At 50.7% G+C, this 23578-nt stretch overlaps 9 protein-coding genes across 9 annotated transcripts; 4 read left to right on the plus strand and 5 right to left on the minus strand.

The window, feature by feature from the left end:
* Nucleotides 1–16: 16 nt before the first annotated feature.
* TrAtP1_003562 (uncharacterized protein) lies at nt 17–1358 on the minus strand. The gene is made up of 2 exons (XM_014088002.2): nt 1261–1358; nt 17–1176 (listed from the first exon to the last, which is right to left on the minus strand). Exons 1-2 carry the CDS (start codon nt 1272–1274, stop codon nt 237–239), a joined length of 954 nt encoding a protein of 317 aa, XP_013943477.2. The 5' UTR covers nt 1275–1358; the 3' UTR covers nt 17–236.
* Nucleotides 1359–1559: 201 nt separating this feature from the next.
* Nucleotides 1560–4290, plus strand: TrAtP1_003563 (uncharacterized protein). The gene is made up of 2 exons (XM_066111938.1): nt 1560–2076; nt 2167–4290. The coding sequence occupies exons 1-2, from the start codon at nt 1906–1908 to the stop codon at nt 3940–3942; spliced, it is 1947 nt and encodes a 648-aa protein (XP_065968018.1). The 5' UTR covers nt 1560–1905; the 3' UTR covers nt 3943–4290.
* An 8010-nt stretch (nt 4291–12300) lies between these two features.
* TrAtP1_003564 (uncharacterized protein) lies at nt 12301–12654 on the minus strand (the record flags this gene model as incomplete). The annotated part of the gene is made up of 1 exon (XM_014088005.1): nt 12301–12654. One exon carries the CDS (start codon nt 12652–12654, stop codon nt 12301–12303), a length of 354 nt encoding a protein of 117 aa, XP_013943480.1.
* A 705-nt stretch (nt 12655–13359) lies between these two features.
* Nucleotides 13360–13683, minus strand: TrAtP1_003565 (uncharacterized protein; the record flags this gene model as incomplete). The annotated part of the gene is made up of 1 exon (XM_066111939.1): nt 13360–13683. The coding sequence occupies one exon, from the start codon at nt 13681–13683 to the stop codon at nt 13360–13362; it is 324 nt and encodes a 107-aa protein (XP_065968019.1).
* Nucleotides 13684–15285: 1602 nt separating this feature from the next.
* Nucleotides 15286–15552, minus strand: TrAtP1_003566 (uncharacterized protein; the record flags this gene model as incomplete). Its single annotated transcript, XM_014088006.2, has 1 exon — nt 15286–15552. The coding sequence occupies one exon, from the start codon at nt 15550–15552 to the stop codon at nt 15286–15288; it is 267 nt and encodes an 88-aa protein (XP_013943481.2).
* A 32-nt stretch (nt 15553–15584) lies between these two features.
* TrAtP1_003567 (uncharacterized protein) lies at nt 15585–15986 on the minus strand (the record flags this gene model as incomplete). The annotated part of the gene is made up of 1 exon (XM_066111940.1): nt 15585–15986. The coding sequence occupies one exon, from the start codon at nt 15984–15986 to the stop codon at nt 15585–15587; it is 402 nt and encodes a 133-aa protein (XP_065968020.1).
* Nucleotides 15987–17716: 1730 nt separating this feature from the next.
* TrAtP1_003568 (uncharacterized protein) lies at nt 17717–19358 on the plus strand (the record flags this gene model as incomplete). Its single annotated transcript, XM_014088007.2, has 3 exons — nt 17717–17879; nt 17947–18936; nt 19024–19358. 3 exons carry the CDS (start codon nt 17717–17719, stop codon nt 19356–19358), a joined length of 1488 nt encoding a protein of 495 aa, XP_013943482.2.
* A 2159-nt stretch (nt 19359–21517) lies between these two features.
* TrAtP1_003569 (uncharacterized protein) lies at nt 21518–22303 on the plus strand (the record flags this gene model as incomplete). The annotated part of the gene is made up of 1 exon (XM_066111941.1): nt 21518–22303. The coding sequence occupies one exon, from the start codon at nt 21518–21520 to the stop codon at nt 22301–22303; it is 786 nt and encodes a 261-aa protein (XP_065968021.1).
* Nucleotides 22304–22406: 103 nt separating this feature from the next.
* TrAtP1_003570 (uncharacterized protein) lies at nt 22407–23422 on the plus strand (the record flags this gene model as incomplete). The annotated part of the gene is made up of 4 exons (XM_014088008.2): nt 22407–22823; nt 22900–22987; nt 23051–23246; nt 23356–23422. The coding sequence occupies 4 exons, from the start codon at nt 22407–22409 to the stop codon at nt 23420–23422; spliced, it is 768 nt and encodes a 255-aa protein (XP_013943483.2).
* Nucleotides 23423–23578: the final 156 nt, after the last annotated feature.

Genomic DNA, 23578 nt, shown 5'->3' on the forward strand with positions numbered 1-23578 from the left:
GGATGTGAACTGAAATATGTGAATGCTTATGAATCTAGATCCATCAATTCATCTCATTATGATGTCTTGATAGTAGAAAACAAAATCTCAGGACACTATATAGCAGTGATCGATAGAAGCCGACTATAAAGCCGCCCAAGACGCCAAACTCCAATTCCCAGAATTTAAGCACGCCAGACATCTTTTTCCCCTCCTCCTTCCCTCCATTCTATTAGATTCTTGTTACTTTTGCTCCTTTATTTCTTTGCTCGCTTTGAATCGTCAACTTCGACAATGTCGTCCGCTTCAGCGGCATCGTCGCGAGATCTCTTCAATCCCTTCATCTTTCTTGTCTGCATCTGGCTCAGGTCCTGCTTGCCCAAGTGGACACGACCAAGCTTGTCACCCATTGAGTCCATGGAGACGTTCTTCTTCGTCTTCTCCTCCGTGCCGCGGGCCTTCCTCATCGCCTCCTTGAGCATCGCCTCGTCTGCCTCCCTCATGCGTCCGACCCGCAGGTCCATGCGGGGACCAATCTCTTCAACTTCTACGCGGGGCAGCTTCTGGCCGCTGCGCTTGGTGCTGATGAGGTACACCCGCAGGTGGATGGCGGGCTTGGCGTCGCCTTCGCCGGCGGTGTCCTCGGCGGCGATGGAGACGATGTACTGCAGGCCCTCGACGTCGATCTTGTCCGCGGTATCTCCCCGGAAGAAGTCCATGAAGAAGCTCTTTGCGAGCGTGTATTCGTTCGGCACGGGGCTCTCAAAGGCGCTGCCCGCGAAGAGCACCATGGGTCGCATGCCAATGGCAAACTTCTTGGTCTTGAACTGCGTAATGGAGCGGTAGCTCTCCTGGTCGAGGTACAGCTCCAACATGTCCAGCACCTTGTGGCCAAACGTGCGGATAAATGTCAGCGCATGGGGGCGCTTCTTTTGTGTGCTGCCAAAGACGAAAAGGCTGGCGTCGTTCTTCTCCGAGAAGAACTCGATGGATGCGGCGTCCTCAAAGGGGTGGATGGGGTTCTTCTTGGTGAATTTCTTGGAGAGGGGCTGGCGCATGGAGAAGAAGTCGTTCATGGCATCTTGGACAACCTGGGAGCAGTTGTTGCCGCGGAGGAAGAGGCATGTTTTGGGGTTCTCGATGGCTTTGGGCTCGCGCTTCTCGAGGGCTCTCTTGGAGCGAGCGTTACGAGGTTTTCTGGAAGCAAGTTTTGCGTTGGGTTTTAACTCGAGGCCTGGAAATTTTCCTAATGAAGCACTGGGGGGGACGTTGGAGACTTACACTTGGCGAAGCATGGTGATAATTGGCAATGGGATTTTGTTAATCACTGTTTCATGCAGTTATGCCAATCGCCGTGATGCCTTCTTGACGGGTCAGCCAAAAACTCAGAAAAAAAAAAAAAGTCTTATCGATAGCATCAACGGCAACGAGCAGCTACAAGGCACCGCCACAGGCCAAGCGCGGAGTAAAGCCACAGCGCTTCTATTTCCGACCCCACAGTCACGTGTAGCCCCTGATGAGCGACGACATCTAGTATTCTAAAGCTTACCAACCCGGACGGACCGGCGACAGCCTCGGTAGGCCGATTTCCCCACACAGCATCAAAACAAACCCGTCCTTTGGCCTGCAGGTGACGTGCCTGGAAGTCGCCCTCTTTGCATCTTATTGCCTAAGCCGGAGCCGCTCTACCGTCCTAGCCCTTGCTTCTTCCCGTCTAAGCGCGTGCCGTTTCGTATCCGCTAGCCAACGCTCGAGCAACCCAGCCGCGGCTGAGTCCATCTTCGACTTGTTTTCATCTTTCTGGCTGCCTCTCTGTTCAGCTTCTTCTATACCTTGTGTCCTTTTTCTTTCTTTCTCGTTACTAGAGCAGCAACAGACGCGATCGATATACCCCGTGCGCATTTCATTACAAACCATACAGCCAAGATGTCGTTTATGGGAGGCGCAGAGTGCTCCACGGCTGGCAACCCCTTAAGCCAGTTCCAGAAGCACGTTCAAGATGATAAAACACTCCAGCGAGACCGCCTCGTTGGCAGAGGGCCAGGCGGTCAACTGGGCGGCTTCCGTAGCTCGGCTGCCAACGCTCCCCAGGATGAGGTACGTTGTTTTTGATCGATATATGCGTGTTTGTTTATTCCGCCTCGAGGACGCGCATTACTAATACGCGATATGTATATGGTTTTGTAGATGATGAACGGTTTCCTCAATGCTGGCCCTGGCCTTCAACAAGAGTTTCCCACTTTACCAGGCGGGCCTGCTGGCCAGCTTGCCCCTGCGCCGCCGCGAGCGCAGTCAGTGTCGCCATCATGGGCCCAAGACTTCAACGCCCAGCAGCCCAGCATGGATCAATTCGCACCACTCAGGCCTCTGTTCAGCCCCGAAGAATTTGCTCGCTTTCAACAGTCAAACCCGGCTGCCGCCGCCGCAATGGCGCCTCAGATGATTGGTGACTTGTCTTCCGCGATGGCTCAACCCACGATGGCTCAGCGACCGATGATGGGCATGGGCATGGGCATGAACATGGGTATGGGATATGGCCAGCCCATGATGCAGCCGATGTACCAGCAACAGCAACCTATGCAGCAGCAACAACAGGACCTGAAAGGCAAGGGTAAGATGGTTGAACTGGATGACAGCAAGTGGGAAGAGCACTTTGCCCAGCTCGAACTCCAAGACAAGGAAGAGGCCAAGGAAGCCGAGAAGCAGGCAAAGGCTGCCGAGGGAGAGTTGGAGCAGATGGACAACCATCTCCAATCGGAAACTAATGAGTTTGGTGACTTCGAATCTATTTGGAAAGGAATTCAGGCTGAAACTGCTGATGCTAGATCGATGGTCAACGACCAACAGTACTTTGACCAATTTGATACCGAATGGGGCCAGGATCTCATGCCTGACTTCAATGGCCCGAATGATTGGGGACGATTCGCCGACCCGATTGTCGAGAAATACATGTTTGAGCAAGAGAACATCTTCCGCGAGCAGAAGAATGCCTTTGCCGAAGGTGTTCGTGTCATGAAGGAGGGAGGTAACCTGTCCCTGGCAGCCCTGGCGTTTGAGGCTGCTGTTCAGCAAAACCCAGACCATGTCGAGGCTTGGGTATACTTGGGCTCTGCTCAGGCCCAGAACGAAAAGGAGACGGCGGCTATTCGTGCCTTGGAGCAAGCCTTGAAGCTCGATCCCAACAACCTCGATGCCATGATGGGTCTGGCTGTTTCATATACCAACGAGGGCTACGACAGCACAGCATACCGCACACTCGAGAGGTGGCTGTCTGTTAAATATCCCAACGTTCTCAGTCCTGTAGATCTCCACCCTGCCGCTGATATGGGATTCACCGATCGACAGCAGCTGCATGATAAAGTGACCAGCCACTTTATCAAGGCCGCCCAGCTTAGCCCTGATGGCGAGCACATGGATCCCGATGTCCAAGTCGGACTTGGTGTACTGTTTTACGGAGCTGAAGAATACGAAAAGGCAGTGGACTGCTTCCAATCAGCCCTTCACTCTTCGGAGTTGGGCACCACAAACCAACAAGAGCAACTTCACTTGCTTTGGAACAGGCTTGGTGCTACCCTCGCCAACAGTGGAAAGTCAGAAGAGGCCATTGCTGCTTATGAACAAGCTCTGTCTCTGGCGCCCAACTTTGTCCGCGCTCGTTACAACTTGGGTGTGAGCTGTATTAACATCAACTGCCACCAGGAAGCAGCATCTCACTTCCTTGCCGCTCTTGACATGCACAAGACGATTGAGAAGTCTGGCCGCAGCAAGGCATACGAGATCCTGGGTGACGGTGCCTCTGGCCAAATCGACCAGGCTCTCGACAGAATGTCTGCTCAGAACCGCAGCAGCACTTTGTACGATACCCTGAGGAGGGTGTTTACGCAGATGGGCAGGAAGGACCTTGCAGACAAGACGATTCCTGGCGTTGACCCTGACATTTTCCGACCCGAGTTTGACTTTTAGAGACTCTTTGTTGAGCAGTCCGTTGAGCATTAAGATATTTTAGCGCATCAATGAGTCGAAACGGCCTCATTGCACTCGAGTTACGTTTTTGGTCCATCTCATGAAATTGGATCTACGATGAACATTTATTTATTTTTTCCTCGTTGGAAAGAAAGAAGAAGAAGGAAACAAAGGGGGGAGGTCTTATGAGAAACATTTTTTTGTCTTTGCCCCTTGGGAGTATAATAATTTGCTGGGATGCAGCGTGGGTATTGGGCTTGGATTTATCAAGAATATATATGCAAAAAACAGAAGGAAATACAATTGATGCTTGGATTAGATGAATATATTACGAGTCATATATGGTAGATTCAATTGATGTTGTCTTCTACATTGTGTAAAAGCTTTGTATTTCATGCTGGATCCCAACGTGGTGACTATGTTTTCTTCTGTTGTATATCATTATGTATGAGTTGACATCTACATTTCTGTAATTGGTGATGTATTTCAACCCCAAAGTACATAGTTCTGCCGTCTTAGGGCCTACTACGTGCTGCTGAAGCTCGCTTCGACTTGGTGCTCAATCTCGCTTACAAGTGCTATATCTGTCCTTTTCATTCTTCCTATCGCAAACATGTCCTATGACCACATCTCAGTCTCACTCCAAGGATTTGTCCTGGTTCTCCTAGTAATGTGTGACGCGTTCATCTGTCTTTGTTCTCTTTTTCTTTGTTTTTTCCCTACTCCATTTCTCTTAAAAGGTACATTTAGTGACTTGTTGCTCTTCGTATTTGCCCCATAAATTAAATATGAAATTAGTATCGTGTCTCTGTACCTAGGTGATCTGAAAAGACATATCTACCAAGTGTCACGATGTCCCAACGATTTGGGCATTTTCAGCTAGCCGCATTCTTCTCGGATGCAGTAAAGTCGATTTATTCAGCTCCACAAAGACAGCAAATACGAGAGGCTGATTAAAAATGTAGCTAGTGTAGATCATTATACAAATCTTATTAGCCTTTGGGGGTTTGTACAACCTCACTAGACAAGCCTCACCGTGGAAAATAAAAGAAAGGGCGTCTCAGTTCAGGGCTCTCTCTTCCGCTTGCGTCTTTTTCATTATGCAATTTCGTCCCCATTGTCGTACAGAATAGCCTTTACACCTTCCGCAGGATCGGCAAGCCTTGTCAGTTCAGTCCCCAGTTCTCGGGACTTTGGGGGGTAGCATCCGCCATCTGGCGAGGCAAATACACACACGCCCCTTTGGCCCCTCCAAGCTTACTTTTTCCCTCCAAGTTGTTTGATACGGCGGTGGCACGAGTGTTCAGCTCGTTGCTTCAATATCCACTGTCTCATGTCGCTTCCGGTTCAAATATACCTCTTATAAGGGCGTGTAGTGGCTAGTTACATGGCACAGCTGTAGCCGTCAAGGTACTAATTAAAGTTTTGAATTTGATTAAACATTAAACGTTATTCTGAAAGTTGGTTGTTGAAATTGCTGTCCTTGTATCTGGAGCGTTGTGGCTGGCGATCCAAAACTGAAGACGGCGACTTGGTCATGTGGTTCTATTTTTTCGAAGCATGAGGGTGAGGACGTCAGGATGAAGCAAGAACGGACTCTAGCATGCACAGTTTATTTGATTTTCAGGTACCAGGAGGCCACTGCGGACCGTATGTCATGATTATTGCCTACTTGTGACGTCTTTGCTTTGGCCTGCGTGTCAAGAGTGTGGAAAGGCCACGTTGTCGTTTCTTTGTATATTTACCTACCCACAAAACTGTTTATGCATATCATCATGTATATGAAAACGTAGGGCATATAAAAGTATCTCCGCATTTACAGGGAAAACCTCATGGAGGACCCGCATTAAGATAATGATATCATACAAGCTGTACTTTGGCTACCAAATTTAATCGCTAATTTCGTCGTAAATTACTGCTAATAAGCAAGGCCTACTAGCCAATTTCTGATATTAATCCAATAGAACGAACATATCTGTACTTTGTAAATACCGTAACATAAAAATGCAGAAAGTGTATCTACTTAAACATATCCTGAAAGACATGTCCACAATAGACTCGGCCGAGATGGCAGGCGATTCCGAGTACCGTAGAGGCCATTGCACAAATAACAAGCAAAGTCAATCCAGATGACATTGAAGGGTGTGTGATAGCGTCAAGTAAACATGTCAAGTTTGAATCGAAAGAAAGGCTATATGGACACACTCAGCTTCTATCGTCGCAACGCGAGCCCTTTTTATAATTCAACATTGCGATTTCTGCTCTACTAAGCGTAGTAAATCATTATTTCCCGTCCAAATATGTCGTTAATCAAGACACACACGTACCGCAATTGACATTCGCTTCCAACCGACTTATTGCCCTTCCATCAACTGGATCGAGCAAGCGCCGGTATAGAGGAGACAAGAACAGATCGAGATGCTCGCTTTTGGAGGAATATTTACCCATATCTTAAATAGCAGACACATCAGAGCTTGAGTTCAAAAGTCCTCGCTTCTAACGGAAGACCTTGTGGAGTTGAAATGCTAAACGTGATTTTGAAAGACCAAGTAACGAGATTGTGGCTCCTGAAAACTGATAATACAGAGTGACAAAAACAGTCGCACGGCGAGATTTGTAGCAACGGTTCACTAAAACTAACACACACACACTAATTTCTTGACACTGCTCATAGACAACCTCCTCGCAATTGCTACTTCTGATTAGGACTAAGAAGATGGCATTGTAGGTAGTATACAACATGAACCTGGTGACTCTCGCCTGCTGAGCCCCCAACTCCAATTCGACGCATCTCACATTTACCAAATATACACGCTCTAGTATAAAAGAAGGAAATCCAGATGCTGTGGGCGGCCGGGACGAACCATTCTATTGACCTTCCAGATTCTGCCAACGGACATCTCCACCAAAGACGCTCATCAAACGGCCATCTTCTGCAATACGAGCCAGTGTTCTAATCGCGTTTACCCATGCCATCAAACTTATTCTGAATGGAGCGGCAGGCACACTTGAAAACGAATGCAGTGCGCCGTATGATCTAACCCTTGTTCCTGGCCAGCGTACGCCCCCCATCCCAACAGATGTAGACATTTACGCTTTGGATATGCCGTCTGGGGCGTTCATCTCTGGCCAGAAAGTACTCGATACCTACATGAAAGGTTTTTTTTTTCTCCCGTTAATCACCGTTTAGGGGAAAAAAACATAAAAAAGGTTAGATTGAAGAGCTTCTGCGTTCAGATGCAAAGAGTGCTTTCTTTAATCCGGATGGAACAACCGTATATGTGTAGGCATGGTGGAGAGAACTTTTTCGCAAATAAACTTAACTTTCTGGTCAAAGGCGAGAAGGAGCCAGTGGATTTACAAGGCGAGATATATCGCGCACGGTAATTTAAGATGAGATAGATATTGGGATTGGCTGAGAAAAGCTTCAGTTACGTTTATTGTTCTTTATAGCCTCCACGGTCATCAAGATTCTACATTTGCATATTCTTCCATTCTTATGGCCAATGCTTCATCTACAGATGCCTCTCACTTTCAGGAGAAAAAAGCCAAGATAAAGTATGCTATATAGAGACAGACGAGCCGGCGGCTGCTTCTCTCCACCGCATGACACACATAATGTGTTACTGCAGCCACAATAAAACTTGATTAGGGGAAGAGACATTTGTTAGATCCGTCATATGAACAGGACCTGCGATCATGACTGATCCCGCACTGTCTCAGCCACAAGTCTCACTTTGTAGGCCGTCAAGGTTCCATATCAAGTGATCAAATGTAGAGAGACATTTGCCAACACTCCCACGAGACCTTTTTTACACGGGAAGACGGGAACCTACTGGTTGTTTTAGCGATGGGGGTCACATGGAGAGCCAAGAATCAAGGTTGGCGGCGTTCCCATTTACGGCGTAGTAGTAGTAATTTAAGAAACTTCGATTGCTCCTTTAAACTTCCGCCACCAGCAATCTGGATCGAAGAGGGCGATCTGACAGCCAACACCAAAGACCCATACGCGGGCCAACAGCACGGGATCTGTTCTAGATGGAATTACTTCTGAGACTTCACGGCTGGTACCGCTATTAGCAGGAGTAATTGCATCAAGCGTTCTTGCTCCCCCTGGGCTCTATGCAGGGTCTCCTCGGATTGTTCACATCCTTTGCCAGTTAAGACATGCAAAAGAGGCTGCCGTTAACTGGACCCCCCTAAAACGACGAAAAATGTATGGCATGAATTGGGACATTCCCTCTCTCTGGGGGCAAAGAATATGTGGTAACAAGTGTACTTGCGTACGATAATCAAACATCTTTCATAATGACAAATACCTACTTTGAGCCGTGTGCTTGTACAGCAGGAGATTCACTTTGTTCATTTCAGGCGCCAGATGAAAGATGCCATCTCCTTGGACTGCCAACTATTCCACAAAGCAAAACGCCTTATTACAGCACGCAGATCGCTCATTTCCATCCACGTACTAACAAATCCGAATATTCTTGTGTTCCATGAGGCGCGGTGAGGCGGCGCCACCGAGAGAAGCAAAGGGCGCCTCGAGGCTTGTGGGCCATGGCGTACCAGGATCTCCGGCTCTTTCCTTTTCCTCGGACCGGGGAGCTGTTTATGTTTGATATCGTCACACTCTCCGAGGTATGTGTGTGTGCGCCACGCCACGTCGCACCAACGTGCAATATTGTCCAAATTTCGGTTCCATAGTCTGTGCCTGCATGGCAGGGGCACTTGCGATGATGATAGGACACCGTCAACCACAGGGAGCACTCGCTAGAGCAAGTGGCTGGCTGGGTGGCAAAGGGGGAGGGGAAAAAAAAAAAGCAACCCTTGTTCTGCGTGTAACGCACAACGCAGCTGAGAGGGGTGGAAATGACGTCCCTGCTTTTGGGGATAGCAAACACTTGCCAGCAAGTGTCCCAAGCTCTTGGCTCATCCAAGTGGCACGAACCCTTCAAACTAGCTCTTTAGATTTATCGGAGCCGGTCGATCGTTCATCTGACGGTGGCCTAGGCCTGGGGCATGAGCCAACGTGGCTGGTTTAAGTTTTCTCTGCCTTATACATCGAGGCGCTTGGTGCAGAGTTGAAAAAAGGATCCGCATCGTGGGTCCTCCTCCCTTGGCCAACGGGCTTCATTTGGAGAACTATCATGCTTGTTCATTGTAGCGGTTTTTTGAACAAACCACCACTAAATCAATATGTCAGCAAGCTCGTTGCTGGAAAGCCCTTTATTTCATGACAAGTATACAAGGCAGACCTAGGCAGTCTCTTGCCACACCGTTGTTCCATGTGTTTTTGCGTGGGAATGCCACATGTAAGACGTTGCCTGCCGTTTGAGAAGTCAAATGCATTACAGACGGTGGGTATCGGCTAAACGTGCGATCATGCACTCCCTTGAGACACCCAACCAGTTCCGACCATGCTGCTGATTCCTATCGCGGAATACCAGAGAATTGGCACCCAACATGGCCCGCCCTCAAATGTCTCGAGCTGTGCTCATGCATACGGCGTGTTGCACGAAAGCTTACCGCGGCCAATGAGAACAGAGCTGAGCGTGTTGATTCAGCCGCAAACCAGGTAGCGCTGGCTCTTTTGTCAAGCGGCTCATGTTTTGTAATTACCAGTACCATGCCGTGATATCTGGACAAGTAGCTGGTTTGTCGCTATGCCTGTATGTTGTATGGCTGCTAAATATCCGCGGAGTTATTTAGGGCTGCCTTGGTCGGAAGTATAGCGTTACATAGTATCGAGAGATGCACGCATGGGTCCCTGTATATCTTGCTATACTCAGTATCATTGCCAAGTTTCGGGACCACATGTATAGTAGCAGCGAAACCGCTCTGGACTTTGCAGCACGAGGCAACGATGCAATGTCACCTTGGACTCCCTGGAAGAAGGAGAAAAATTGAGCCAGACAACGTGGCGCTGCAGGATGTGATGTTGATAAGCTACAGGGCCTGTTGCGTCCCGTTCTGCCCGGATAGTGGCATGAGGATGGTGCGGGAGCAGTTGACGACTCTTACTTGCATCTGCATTAGCATCTACTTGTAGGATGCAAGCTAAGCCGATGCTGACGACGTTTTGAAACTTCGATTCGGTCTCTACATCCTCTTTAGCCTTATTGCCAAGCGTGAACTCTGTGGCAAAACTCGCGGCGACGTTTGAAGTGCGTTTGGTTGAGGTGGTTTAGAGCTCCCCTGCCCTCATAACCCTGTGCATCAAGATATCAGGCTCCATAGTAGCAGTGCTAGCAGCGGTATAAAAACACAGCTCTCCACAATTGCGTTTTCCTATCGTCGAAACACAGACAAGCGGGCACGAGGCAAAACATGGGATGAACACAATGGCAAGGTCTTGGATCTGCTGGGAGCCACTTTGGCCAGTGGGCTTCCGTGCTCGGCAAATGGCCGAGGGTTAGGCACGATCAGAGAATGGCACCCGCAGCTCAGAGCTAATACGAGTGTTACCCATACTGGGCACTTGTAGAGTCGAGAGGCAAGGTAGAGAGAGAGGCATGCTATGTACAAGCAGCCATATAACAGCGCATGGATGGACGGGCCACCCCTTTGTTAGTGCGCAGGAGCATCGGGGTTGCTTTTGCGGTCAGAGTGCAGCGCTCCCGCATGCCAACCATCGATCTTCTAGTTTCCCAATCTGGCCGAGAAATTCATGCAACAAGAGCACCAATATGCTCCATAAATCTCGCATTCGTCAAGTACTGCTACGTACTTGTCCGGAGATCTGAGTACATGAGATCGTTATGGGAGGTACTTTGCATGCAGGTCTTTCAAGAGGCGACTTTTGCGAAAAAGTTCCAGATTGCGGAGCTTATGGGTTGGAGGGTAGCCCATTGCGCAGTGGACATCAAGTCGTTAGCTCTGATCGAGCCAATCGATATTCAACAGAATGTCTGCCCCAGGGAGTTGACAGGTAAACCAAGTTTGCAACAAGGAAGCCGTCTCGCTGCTCTGTTATTCTCCATGATAACGTTAGCCTTGCCAGGACATATACAGATTCCTCGCAACGAGTACTCGGCCACATCTCGTTTCAGATGCCTCCTGCATAAGATCCCACGTGGAATTCAATCGCTGCTGCCGGCATTTTGGACGACGGCAAGGCGCACAGAGGCTCGTCAAAGTGAAGGGTGCTCACCGATTTTTCAAATCGGTTGGTAATACAGGTAATCCATGAAACGTAATTATACAAGTATGCATACTCTTCTCATCCTCAACAAGTTAGTGTTTGTGCCCCTCACCTTTGCCAACAGCAAGAGCCATTGGGTGACCAGCTGCGATGCATGCCCATTGAGTGTAGACATCGGGTTAGGTCGTGTACAGTACATGTAGTACTAGGTAGTATTGGCGAGTTTGATTTGCAATTGGAACAAAAGAAGAAGACGACATACATGTATTCTGTTGGCAGTAAAGAGCTCGTGCCAACCCGGTAGTTGTGGCTATCATCAACTCTGGTCCAACATTAGCCTTCGACAGGCTACTAGACCACTGCCTGCCCAGATTTGTTAGCCATGTCCAAGTCACTTATTTCTCAGGATGGTTGTTGGAGACCACGCAGGTATGGGCCACAGCTGCCGCTCATCAATAGCCAGTCGGTTTGGAGGGACTGCTTTTGCCCGCGCACATCGTATCCAAGTGCGATCCTTGTCTCAGTAAGGGGTGGTGGGCTGTGGATGAATACCACGTGGGGAGCTTCCAATAACTTCTGCATCTGGGTTGAAGAGGCAGATGCCATCTCCATACGGGCATCGGTATGTTCGCCACATTGCCGTTGTACAAGCCATCCGAAAACCATACGGTGAAATCTTGTCAGACCAGGTTTAAGCTGTTTGTGTGTGATTGCGTCCTCTGCACGGGCAAAAAGTCTGTGGGTTAGGCGTATTCGCCGACACGTAAACCACCTCAACTCAATGGCTCGTTGGAATGACCTGCAGGGAGTAGCACCTGGTCCAGTAAAGCAGATGTTTGATAATAAGCCGTCCTTTTCTCTTAATTGGAGAGGCGTCGGATATGCCCTCCTGCCCTCATAGCCGTGTCGATAGAGAATCGCCATTGTTGCAGGCTGTGAGGCACGATACTGGTAATAGGTACTACAAGTACGGAGTACCTATCTAATAGGCGGTAGAGGTGTAGGATGAATCGGCAGAAACGCCAACAACTCGCAAGGATACCCTTCTAACATACTTTACACTCTCTACTAGGTGGGACTGTGCTTGATGAGCTATCGAGTGGACCTTGGGAGTTGAGCAAAAAGTAACTGTATCGCACGGACCATGAACAGGTGGAAGACTCAACGCAAAAGGAGAATGAGACGGCAGGGCATATGTGGCCTTGCTTAACCTCAAGCTATACACTCCTCTTGAACCACGCAGGCCCTGTTTTCAATAAGAGGGTGCTCGGGACAAGCTTTTGCTCTGCCTTTGGTCCATTTCGGCCATCTTGTTCATCACGACGGTCGAGGTGCTCAGTATGCTTCTTTCCGGATTTTTCCCACTCCTTGCGAGTCCGCTTCTGATGGTAAGGCAGGGCTGGGTTGTGTTGAAAGCCACGGTTCGACCGATGCTTAAACGACACTGACACCGGCTGAGCCGAACGACGATAGTGCGGTGCCTGAGTAAGTCGTGCAGGGCCTGCTAGACTGCCGAGCCACGAGGTTTTTGACTCTTGTTGGCATGGTGTGGCACACAGCTCCATAGACATTAAGCTTCTGCCACCCCATAAGCGCCGCTATGCGGTACTGTGGACGAATGGCCGAGAGGCGCGCCGTTTCATCACTTGAAGACCGCATGCATTCCCCTTCCGTTTTTCTGGTACGGAGCGTTGTTACTAGCACCACCCAGAGGGGGCGACGTAAGCGTCTAAGAACATTCCAGCGAGCCTCTGGTTCTTCTGGCGCACCATGGCACTGTAAGCCATTGAAACGAACCCATCACGCTACATCCCTTATTGTGCTGCCTTGTTTCCTCCATCTTGATGACTTGCATCGTCTGGGCTTATGTTTCAATGCGTAAATACGAACTTGTGCTAGTTGCAAGTATGCGCGATGCACCAGTATGCAGATACCACTTGTGGCCAATGTGTCAGCAATGAAGCGGCTTGTGCTGATATTTGACGATCCTGTGGCACGTTGAAGCTGGCGTCGATAAACCACCGAGATTCCCCATTTTGCCTGTTGGTCAGCGTAACTATCCCCCAAAGTTTGCTATCTCCGGCCCCGACGTAATATGGCCGATATCCTTCACGCCCAATGAGAGCGGCGGCCGAACGAGTCTCACGTGGCGGCGGAAGATCGCGCATATGCACCCTGCGGTGGACCTGTGGGCACACCAAGTCAATCCCATCCACAGCGGCACGAGGAGCCCTGGCTCGGTTGCCCCAAGGGCTGTCATCCAGGCAATCTACTAGTCAATCAACCCGGCGGGTTTTCCACCCCTTCTCGTCCAAGTCTGGTTGGGTCGCTGAGAGCGCAACCAAACTATGGGCTGTCAAAGATGGCGTTTGAATGGTTGAATCGACCGTCACAACGGACATTGCAGGGTACCTTGTGGTCTTGCATAGCATGTAGGTACTTGTGTGAAGTCTGCGTAATCGCAAAGTACAGTACGGAGTAATACCAAGTAACTCCAGGCTGTATTGGGCAATCTGTGCCGTCATCAGGGTATCTGTAGGCACGTTCGTTGCAACTTTACCCAAAGATAGAACAGTTTTGTTTCTGGCCTCGGTGTCCATTCCGATTCTGCATTGTAGGGCTCACTCTGGCATACAAATTGGGTTTGCCACTGGGATTGGAATCACGTTCTCGCAGCTTGACGGACGGGTGAGGAACGTGTTTGCGCCCGCACAACGGTCTGGACGCCCAAGGGGCGTGTCGATAGTTGGTTTGGTATGCTCGGTAGCAGGCGACGAATTGCTATATTACGTCTTCTGTCGTTCGCTTCCTATACTTGTACCCCTATCCGGCTTGTACATGAAGGAAATCAATAGCAGATCCTTGGAAGATAGGTACCTAGTTAGACTATTAGTAAATGTGCTCCCGCTAGCTGTTTTCCATGTGATGAAGCTAGAATAGCAAGGCTTGATTGGTACCAAATGCCGGTGGCATACATACTTGCTATCCTCTCTCTGTTTCCATGGGCTCGAGATATGGAGGGAGCGGTGCTGTGCAGCGAAAAATCGAAAAGCGGATGGCAATCTCTCTACAGTATGCCCATTGTGCCTAGCTGATGGGGCCTTTGGAGCTGCCCTGCGATTTCTCTTCTCCCCGTACAGTAAGCATGGAGACGGAGGGAGATGGCCAGGAACTGAACGGAAGCAGCCTTGCCTCCTCTCCAAGCAGAAGTGTGCCCAAATACCCGCAGTGCTCAATGGGATGAGACAAGATGAAGTCGACCAAGTGGAAGAAAAAGAATAAAGACGCAGCTCAAAGGTGACTTGCCGTGCTGCACCTGCCAAATGGAAGACGCTGCAATTACAGGCATTGTGGGGAGCAGCTACCAGATTTTGCAAGGGTCAAATAGAGTACAGGGCGAAGTTGCTGTATCCACGCCTCAGGCAAACGCTGACACCACGCCATGTCTATCAGACTCCAAGACCCGTTGGCGTTGGCGAGCAAATGCGTATCTGGACACTGACACTTGCAAAGAACAATTGGCGCCTCTCCCGTGCGTGGCATCAAAGAGACTCTCGCCTGCTTCCAGCCTCTCTGGCATGCTGATATGTACCGTTACTGTCTGATGTGCTCACTTCCACTCAGGCTTCGTCTCGATGATTCTGGCTTGGCTTGGCTCGGCTGCTAGCACGATTTAGCACGGAGGAGGGCAATTTTTTCTTTTTTTGGAGTGGAGCTGGCCCTTTTTGCCTTGCTCCAAGCGCAAGTGCCGTCCAGGGCGAAACGTGTCGCAGATGTAACTTGCGGTTGCTACCTCCATCGGCGATTATAGCCAGACCCCCGTCCTCCCGATCCACGTCCCGTATTTGATCCTCGACGGAACTCGAGGCACTGGCATTAAACACGTGTTTTGCAGTTGGCGGTGGCAATCGAGGACGGAGCAGTTCCAGTTCCCCATACATGCCGCTCAGTTCTGGCTAGCCGCGAACAGGAGGCTCTGCCTTTGGCAAGAGACCACAAGACGTAAGAAACTGGGCGTTGCGTCGTCTTTGGGCAGCGACCTGGGCGGCAGTCAGTGCGACGCCGCCTGCAGAAGAACATCTCCAGCATCTCCTCGCACATGGCACACAGGCAGGTTCGTCCGCAGCCCGGGCCAATCGTCTTCACATGCACGGATTGCCTGTGCCTGTGCGAAACCCTCGTGCGCCGGAGATGCATCGAGCCTAGCGCTGCCATCCATCGACACGGACGGAGGAGCACATTCTACAGGTATCGGGGAACTTAGCCCTACGGCCTGACATGGGACGGATGTCGAATCTGGAGTGTGGTAGAGCCTGCGGGTGGAACTCGAGGATCATGTCGAAGCCACTGACCGCCATGCTGCCGTTTCGATGCCCGTCTAGCCAGTACAGAGACGCCGTGGCGGTGACAGAGGGCTGCCAGGGAGATGCGAGGCTTTCAGCTCGTGGCTCAATAGGGTCTAATAGCATTGTGGGCGCCATCTTGCGCGCCGCCACTTGCATTATGGTTCATGCCACAGTCTGGCCACAAACTGCCCCTTTGCTAGACGTACGGGTATTGGATTGCTAAAAGGCACAGCGATCTTGGCCTGGACCCCTCGCCACAACGAGGCGCCTTGCAGCGACCCATCATGGTCCTCCAGTCCAGCCACGGGCAGGCTCTGCTTGAAAGGCGAATCCTCCCGCAAGCAGCCTTCCCGGAAGTACCGCGAGCTGGCAAAGGGCCTCGAGGGCTTGCCGTTGCAACAGAAGACGCCCCCTCCTGTGCTCACAATCAGCTGCTGTGCCTGCTGCCGGGTCTGCTTTGGTGGCACTGAGCGCAACGGCAAGCTCCCAGTGGTGCTCCAAAGAGTATACACATCCGTGTCAGCCTCCAGGGAGAACAAGGAAGGCCCTTCGAGCATGTCTACCTACTTGTAAGCACAGGCACAAGCACAGGCACGAATCTCTACCACACGTACCTAGGGTGGTAGGCAAGTAGGGTACCACTCTGGGGGGCAGGGATGCAGTACCTAGAGGGCGTGTGTATAAAATCGCTGCCGCTACTCGAGCTAAGGTAGAACGACTACACTCGAACTTGTACTCTTCAGGTATGGATGGCTTCCGTGCGCACGAGTTGCTGCTTGTAGTTGCAGCTGCTAGTCCCTGGTTGCCTGCATTTGTTTGCATTGACTTCCACTCTCAGTCTGGAGTAGCATGAGCGAGCGAGTCGAGTGGCCGACTCCATACTTGCCTGCGGTACCTACATGGTAATTCCACGGCGCGCCATGCCTTTGATTTTGGCCTCCCCAAGAACCAGCTGGCGCATCCCATCTGCGGCCTGTGGTCTGTGTGTCTTTGTGGCTCCCCCTCCTCCCAATATTTTTCGGTGGTATTAGCCTCAAGCCTGTTTTCTGTGGTGGTGGCAGCAGCCGCGGCCACCTCTCTCGACTTGTGTAACGGCACAGTGGACGCCAAGGTAGCAGCCCCAGTGCTGTGGGCAGAGCATCAGTGCTGGATGGGCCTTGATCTCTGTGAGATGCAGACCATGGCTGCCGCTGGTACTTGTAGTTGAAGTTGTATGTAGTTTTGTAGCACCACGAATATCATTGGATCATTGGATATCATCCTGGCAGGCGGTACAGGCAGGCCAAGTACTGCTACCCCGGGCAGACTTGGGGCCAAGACACGCGTGTACGCTGCACCTCCTGCTACTGGCAGTAGCACCGCAAGTAGCTGCAGGCCTGTCCTGTCCTGGTCTGCTTGCTCCGTTGTTGCACGCTCTCGTACAAGGTACCCGCTGTGGATGTCCCCTGGATCCCAGCCAAGGTCTTGCTGGACCCAGTCTCCAATTCCCTCCCCCGTTCCCCCCCCCGTGCTGCGACTGTGTGGATGCAAAAGTATCTCGTTGCTGATTGCAATGCGCTCGTGGCTGTTCTACCAACATACTTGTATATCCTGCAAGTGGCTCTGAGGAACAAAAGGTACCTTCGAGGCTGGCTCCTCTCCTGTCAGTGGCACTCTTGCAGGTACAGGTACTTTCCACGCCCTGAGCCCTGCGAGTTGGTACCAGAGCTCCTCTAGCCTTGCCCCTACACTGGCTGAGCGCCTCGCCTACACTATCCGCCTTTCGTTCGATCCCCAAAATTCTAGTTCCAAATCTCACATCCCAACTTTATCCTCTCTTCACTTTTCTCCTCGTCTTCCTCTCTCCCACCAGCATTCAAGCCGAGCTTTTTTACTTTATACCCTTTAGAACGTCTACTGCACCGCTCTATTCCTTTTCTTGCTATTCAGTACACTTCTTTATGATTAGCGACGGCTGCTTCTAGCCCCCTTCGAGTTCGGATTTGCTGAGTGTGCTGCTCGCGCCTCTTCCTGAGCGAGAGGTTCGCTTCGCGCTCGCTTGCCCAAAGAACCCGCACTTCGCCAATTCTCTACCCGTGTTTGTCTATCACCGTGAGGAACCAAACATTGGTCTTCTCATCGACTCGATCGTACGCCACAGCATCAGCTGTGACCACATCGCGGAGTCACCCACTCAAACCGGCGCAGCCACTCTGCCTTTTGCCCTGGACCTCGTTCCCGAGTTGCTGGCGATATTCACGCTTCCTCCCTTGCACTCCCGACTTCGCGATAGTCTCCATCGCATTGTATGGCTAGGATGGAAGCGCAGGCACCGCAGCGAACGCTGCCCTCCAAGTCGGCTGGCCTCACCAACATTCTTAACAGAGACGATCGAGCACCTGCCCATACCGCGGCCGCTCCTCAGCTTCGCGATTCTGGATTTTACTCGACCCACGACAACTCTAGCAAGCGTAAGTCTGCTTGTTTGAAATTTCAAAATGCTTCCCTCCTTTGTTTTGCTCACAATTTGCTGAATAGATACCTCAGCAGCATCCTTCACGGTTCCTGGACTCAGCCCTGCCGGATCTGGCTATTCTTCAGTTGACAAGACGCCTTCCCCTGTAGCCACCAATATGCTGCCCCAATCGGTTGTTTCCCCCTCTGCTAGTAACATGAGCGTGGCCTCGATGGTGTCTCCTAGCAATGTTCCCATTATTCACAACGGCACCGACCAGCGAAGATTCGACCGACCAACCTCGCTAGACACAGTCAATGTTTCAGGCCCAATGCTGGGAGAGGGACTCTCTAATAATATGGCAAGCCGACGTGAAAGCGTGGACAGCAGAATCAACCAGGGTATTAGTGATATGCGCCTGGGAGGTTCTCCGTACACTAGCAACAATCAATCTTCGTCGTCGATCCAAAACACACTCCATGCGCAGCGGAACCCCAGGCCCGGTCTGGAGGCTCTTGCCCACCATCGAATTTCAAATGGCTACCAGCCTAGTGCTGAGCGAAACCCAGAGACAAAGGTGATTAGGACTGCCCCTACAATTACTGGACCAACGACTGGCCATATCGCCCGTGCTGCCGAGCCGACTAAGGGTCAGGCGTGGGCTTTCCCGGAGGACGATGTTAGAGCCAATAACCAATCTTCATACGATGTATCGCGCCGCAGTAGCATTACGGAGTCCATTGCGAGCAGCCAGTTCACCACTGAGTCTAGGCTGCCGCCGGGCCAGCGCAGACTTGAAGATGGGGCTGAGTTTTCCCGCATGAACTCATCCGAGTTCCCGCCTGTGCACCACCATAGCATGCAGCACAAGCAGCTTGCCGATCTTCAAGCTGAGGAGAGTAACGGAGCCACGGGATCACAGCCCTATAGCCGAACCCCTGAGCTCAGAGTAAGCCACAAACTGGCTGAACGCAAGCGAAGAACTGAGATGAAGGAGCTGTTTGATCAGCTACGCGATTTGATGCCGCAGGAGCGTGGCTCAAAGGCTTCGAAGTGGGAAATTCTCACAAAAGGTGAACATTTATCCTCCCCTGCCACCCCCTTCTTTTTGTGTAGACCCTTCTCTCTTATGAATATTGCCCAAACTAACAGGCTACTAGCCATTGCGGAGCATCAAAGACATATTGATCACGTTCGGGTACTTCAATCTCACTACAACACGGCCATGACCGAGAACGATATGCTCCGGCGAGAGATATCAGGACTGCGAATGGAGAACTCCCAGCTTGTTGGAGAGCTGAATCGCCAGTCAGCGCCGCCTCCTGCGTCCATTAGCCAGCCTAGTTACTCGTCCGATCACTATGCAAGTGCTCCCCGGACTGAGCTGCCACCTCTCCGGTCTCTTAACAACGGCATCCAGAATGGCCCTGACTCCATGACGGGAGTGCAGTATGAGGCGCCACGATCTAATGGTTACGGACCAGCTCGTTACTAGCAAAGACGTTATTGACCGACCCTGCGGATTGCGTCATTGTCACGAGGATCTATGCTTTCTATGCCTTTCACCGTGCTCGCATGATTGAATGAACATGTGCAGACAAGACACGCGATATGAACCGTATAGCCACTCTGCGACTAGACGAATGCCCGGATGCCAGACGAAGAAAAACAAAAAAAAGACAAAAAAAAACACCAAAAAAATTACATCCTCTGCCGATCGGCGTTCGAAGCCTTGGCTTTAATCTGTGTTATTAGAACTTTGATTTTCTTTTCGATTCTTTCTCTGGTTGTTTATGCCTTCTAGATTATGATCTTGGAGGCGGTTGTATAATTGCGACAGAGACCGGCAGCTTTTTTCAAAAGCAGCCATACTGGCCGCTTTATCTTTGGCCTGACACTTTGTTTATCTCCTTTCTTATTTTCTCCCGTCTCTTTCTTTTTCTTTTCTTTCCTTTTCTTTTCTTCTCTTTTCTTCTCTTCTCTTCTCTTTTCGGTTATTTTCGGTTATTTTTTCTGTCTTCTTTCTCCTTCTCTTTTCTTTCTTCTCTCTTTCTTTTCAACTTTTTGTCATAAGAACCACTGGAAATTGTGTGGTTTTCGTACCAGATTCGAACTGGTCAGGGAGGCGTTTAATTTGTCTTTCGAGTTTCGCCACAATTTATGGCAGTGGATAATCAAAAGCTAATCTCAGCCGGGCTGCCAAGAACTGGTGGAAGGGGAGGAAAGGGGAAACTGGAGAGGCATGCTCAGGGATTTTCTATAAAAGGGAGAGATAGGCTTTGATTCTTAAAGACGCGAGGGCCATGATAGTGGTATATACCCATTTGCTAAGAAAGCTTGGGAGGGAATTGGGAGGCATGCCATTCGATGGCAACCTGGTATTTTGCGTTTCCGGTGGCATATACGAGAGCAACACCTTTGCGTGTTGCTGGTTAGGTCACTGTATGTCGGTTTTCTGTATGAGATGATTCTAAACCTGTTTATTCGTTCGATATTTGACGTGATGTAATGTAATGGGCCATGGTGACTGATGCTGACTGATGGTGAGATTTGGCAAAGTGCGGGCGTGGTTTTCGCTAATGGCTGTATGGTGATTCATCAGTTGCAGATATACCAGACCCTTTGACTCGTAAATGGAAAGAACTGTGTCCTAGCAAAATTAGCCTCTCTCCAATTTGTCAAAATCCGCAAGACGCGTCACTCGATAAATAATAGGATGATGCAGATGCTAAAGAGAGATTGCATAGAGCAAAAGTGTGGGGTGAGTTGGTCATTGTTGCATTGCAGCTAAAAAACGTCGACGCTAATACTGACTCTGTACCTGTAGGCTGTGAGACACGCAGCACATGGCTTCCACGACTTTGCAAAGGAAACTAATGGTTCTTGGCTCCTTTCTTTCTTTCTTCCTTTCTAGCCGTCCTTGGTAAAATGCCGTCAGCAAAGGGAAGAAAGAAAGAAAGAGTTTCGGATTGCGGCCCGTCTCCTGCCACGCCCTTCTAAGCCTCCTCCGGAATCAAATATACAAATTGAGGCTTGGATTGTAAGAAAAGGCGGCGGACTTGCGGAGCTGGCTTTTGGCGGACTTGCGGACTTGGGCGTTGTATCTCGGGTGCGGATTCAGCTTCAGTTACCGGGGAATTTGCGTTTTGACACACGCCGGACCCTGGTTTCCTCTTTTAGTTTTGCTTTTTTGTCTTTGTAAGTAGCATGATGGCATAGAGTTTCTCTCTTTGGGAGTTCAATTGGATTGGAAGGTTTTCTCTTTCACTTTCCTCTTCTTTTTTTCTTGTTACTCTAGGATCTACCAAGTTTTTTTGGGATTATTTTTCTCTCTATTTTCCTCCATCTTGCAGCTAATACCAACTAAAAGGCTACCGCTGCCGAATGAGCGCGCCGCAGTATTAGAGTTTCCGCGACTACGGCGTCCTCTTAGATCTTATCGTCCCGCCGGCGATAATCCGTTCCCTAACTCCTTCCCATCATTCTGTTTCTTGAACCAGCTACCTACTCACTCACCCAAACTTTCTTTCATTATTCTCATCCATCTCTCATATTCTTCATTCACATCTTTTTCATCATCCAGTGCTTTTTATTCTGCACAATTGGTCTCTTTGTCGCTTGCTGGCGTAGCGCGGAGATTTGGTAGTGCCGTCCATGGTCTCGCTTGATAGGCCTCAGCAGCAACAGCAACAGCAACAGCATATCCGCAGCTCCTCCTTCACCTCCTCCCCTCCTTGGCCAATGGATTCTTTCACTGGCGGCACGGACAGCAACTCGCTGAGCAGCATCGGCTCGGGGCTGCGCAAGATGGACCGCATCAACGCCGACGGCGGCTCTGCGGCCTCGCGCCAGAAGAGCTGCAATGCCTGCGTCCGCGGCAAGAGACGCTGCGATAAGCGCACGCCGCGATGCACTCGATGCGCAGCCAAGGGACTCGATTGCGTCTATCAGCGCCAGCCACAGCAGCAACCACAGCAATCACAGCAACAGCATCCGCAGCAACTCCAGCATCAGCATCAGCAACAGTCTCCAGCCGGGGCCTCCGCCGCCACAACGATCCCCTCATGTGCCTCAGTATCAACCGTCGAGGGCAGCTGCGCCACGCCAGAGATGCCTCCCGAATTCGACATGAGCTTTGATATCGAGAGCCTCAGCACCACAACCGGCACCAACACCAGCCCGGAGAGCCTCCAGCAGGACGCCGGGATGGGTCTCGGCTGCGATCCTCATTCACATCACCCTCACGCAGACCTGGGCTTCTCCATTGTCGACCTGATGAACGGGACCGGCACAGGCGACGGCGGCTTGTGGGATCTGAGCGGCTTTGGAGACAGTGATAAGATGGACCTCCCCCCCCGTTCCCATCGCGCCGTCACTACAGACAGAACAGCCGCAATCGTCACAGTCGCAACACTTGCAACCACCACAGCCTATTCGTGATCTTTCTATCCTCCAGAACGAGGACCAGTGCATTACAGCCGACGTCTGCCAGGTTCACGACCCCCGCAGCAAGATTGGCTTCATCGTCAAGGCCATTTCCGACATGTACAGAGACTTTGCTCAGCGTCGTGAGGCGCCCTTCTTGCACCCTCGCCTCTGGTCCTCACAGCTGCCCAAGACAATCTTGACGGCATTTTCCGCTGCCACGGCATACTCTTCTCAGACCCCACAGACCAAGGGGTGGACGCTAAAGGTGTTGCTGGATGCCGTGCGCGAAGTCCATCGTGACGGCGAGAGAGCGACGACGCACGCGGATCGGTTGGCGAGAGTGCAGGCGCTCTTGGTGCTGAACTCGATGCGCATCTTTGATGGTGATTTGGGCATGAGGGCGGCGGCGGAGAGAGAGATGAGCGTATTTTTGTCGTGGGTGAAGGACTTGATAGCAGTCAAGAATGAGCTGGAAGAAGGCTTGCCAGCATCAGCGCATATGTTGAGAGACAAGCCGCCAAAGAGCTGGGATGTGAGTTTAGCATCACTGAAAACCGACCATGTCGTTCTCTTGGCCCATATACTGACTTTTCTTGTCTCATCTCTAGAGCTGGATCATGGTAGAATGCACAAGGCGGACCATCATGATTTCCTTTGCCATAATGTGTCTTGTCTTCGTCCTCAAGTCAGAAGAAGGTTCGTATTCCCATTATATTTTGCGTGTAAGCCAGGAAGTTGACGAGTATGGTTTAATAACAGCCCCTCCAGAGTTCTGGGAAGACGGCCACAGCTTCACGGCCTCACGGCATCTCTGGGAGGCCACCTCCTCGGTGGATTTTTTCCGCGCGTGGCGCGAGAAGCCGCAGTACTGCGTTACGGACATGAGCTTCAAGGAGTTTTGGATGTATGCTCGGCCGGATGACATGGATGAGTTTACGAGGCTGATGCTGACGACGTGAGTTGCCCTGAAACTTGATCTGCTAAATGCTCCTCTCCGTTTCTTTCTTGATTGAAATTTGGCATCGGCTTTTAAAAGGTTTCTAGAGGCTAACAATTTCTTGCAGGCAAGTTGGCATTGATGCCGTCGAGCACTTCATGGCAGGCGAAACAAATATACCGGTACCGCCATGAACAGGAACACGGTGACATTGCATGAGAATCTCAACTGAGAAGCAAAGTGCTCATCATATAATGATCATCTCCCATCTATTAAGAATTCAACACATACGGAAAGAAACAAGGAGAACGCTCCGAGAGCCTAATCGGACAGCAGACAGCAAATACACA

Source organism: Trichoderma atroviride, chromosome 2, assembly GCF_020647795.1.
Source record: "Trichoderma atroviride chromosome 2, complete sequence".
NCBI classification, from domain to species: domain Eukaryota; kingdom Fungi; phylum Ascomycota; class Sordariomycetes; order Hypocreales; family Hypocreaceae; genus Trichoderma; species Trichoderma atroviride.

What these genes read in the sequence shown, in the direction of transcription:
- TrAtP1_003563 (XM_066111938.1), top strand. Translation starts at nt 1,906, where the DNA reads ATGTCGTTTATGGGAGGCGCAGAGTGCTCCACGGCTGGCAACCCCTTA. An exon ending in CCAACGCTCCCCAGGATGAG is followed by an intron (nt 2,077 to 2,166) that starts GTACGTTGTTTT and finishes ATGGTTTTGTAG; the next exon opens with ATGATGAACGGTTTCCTCAA.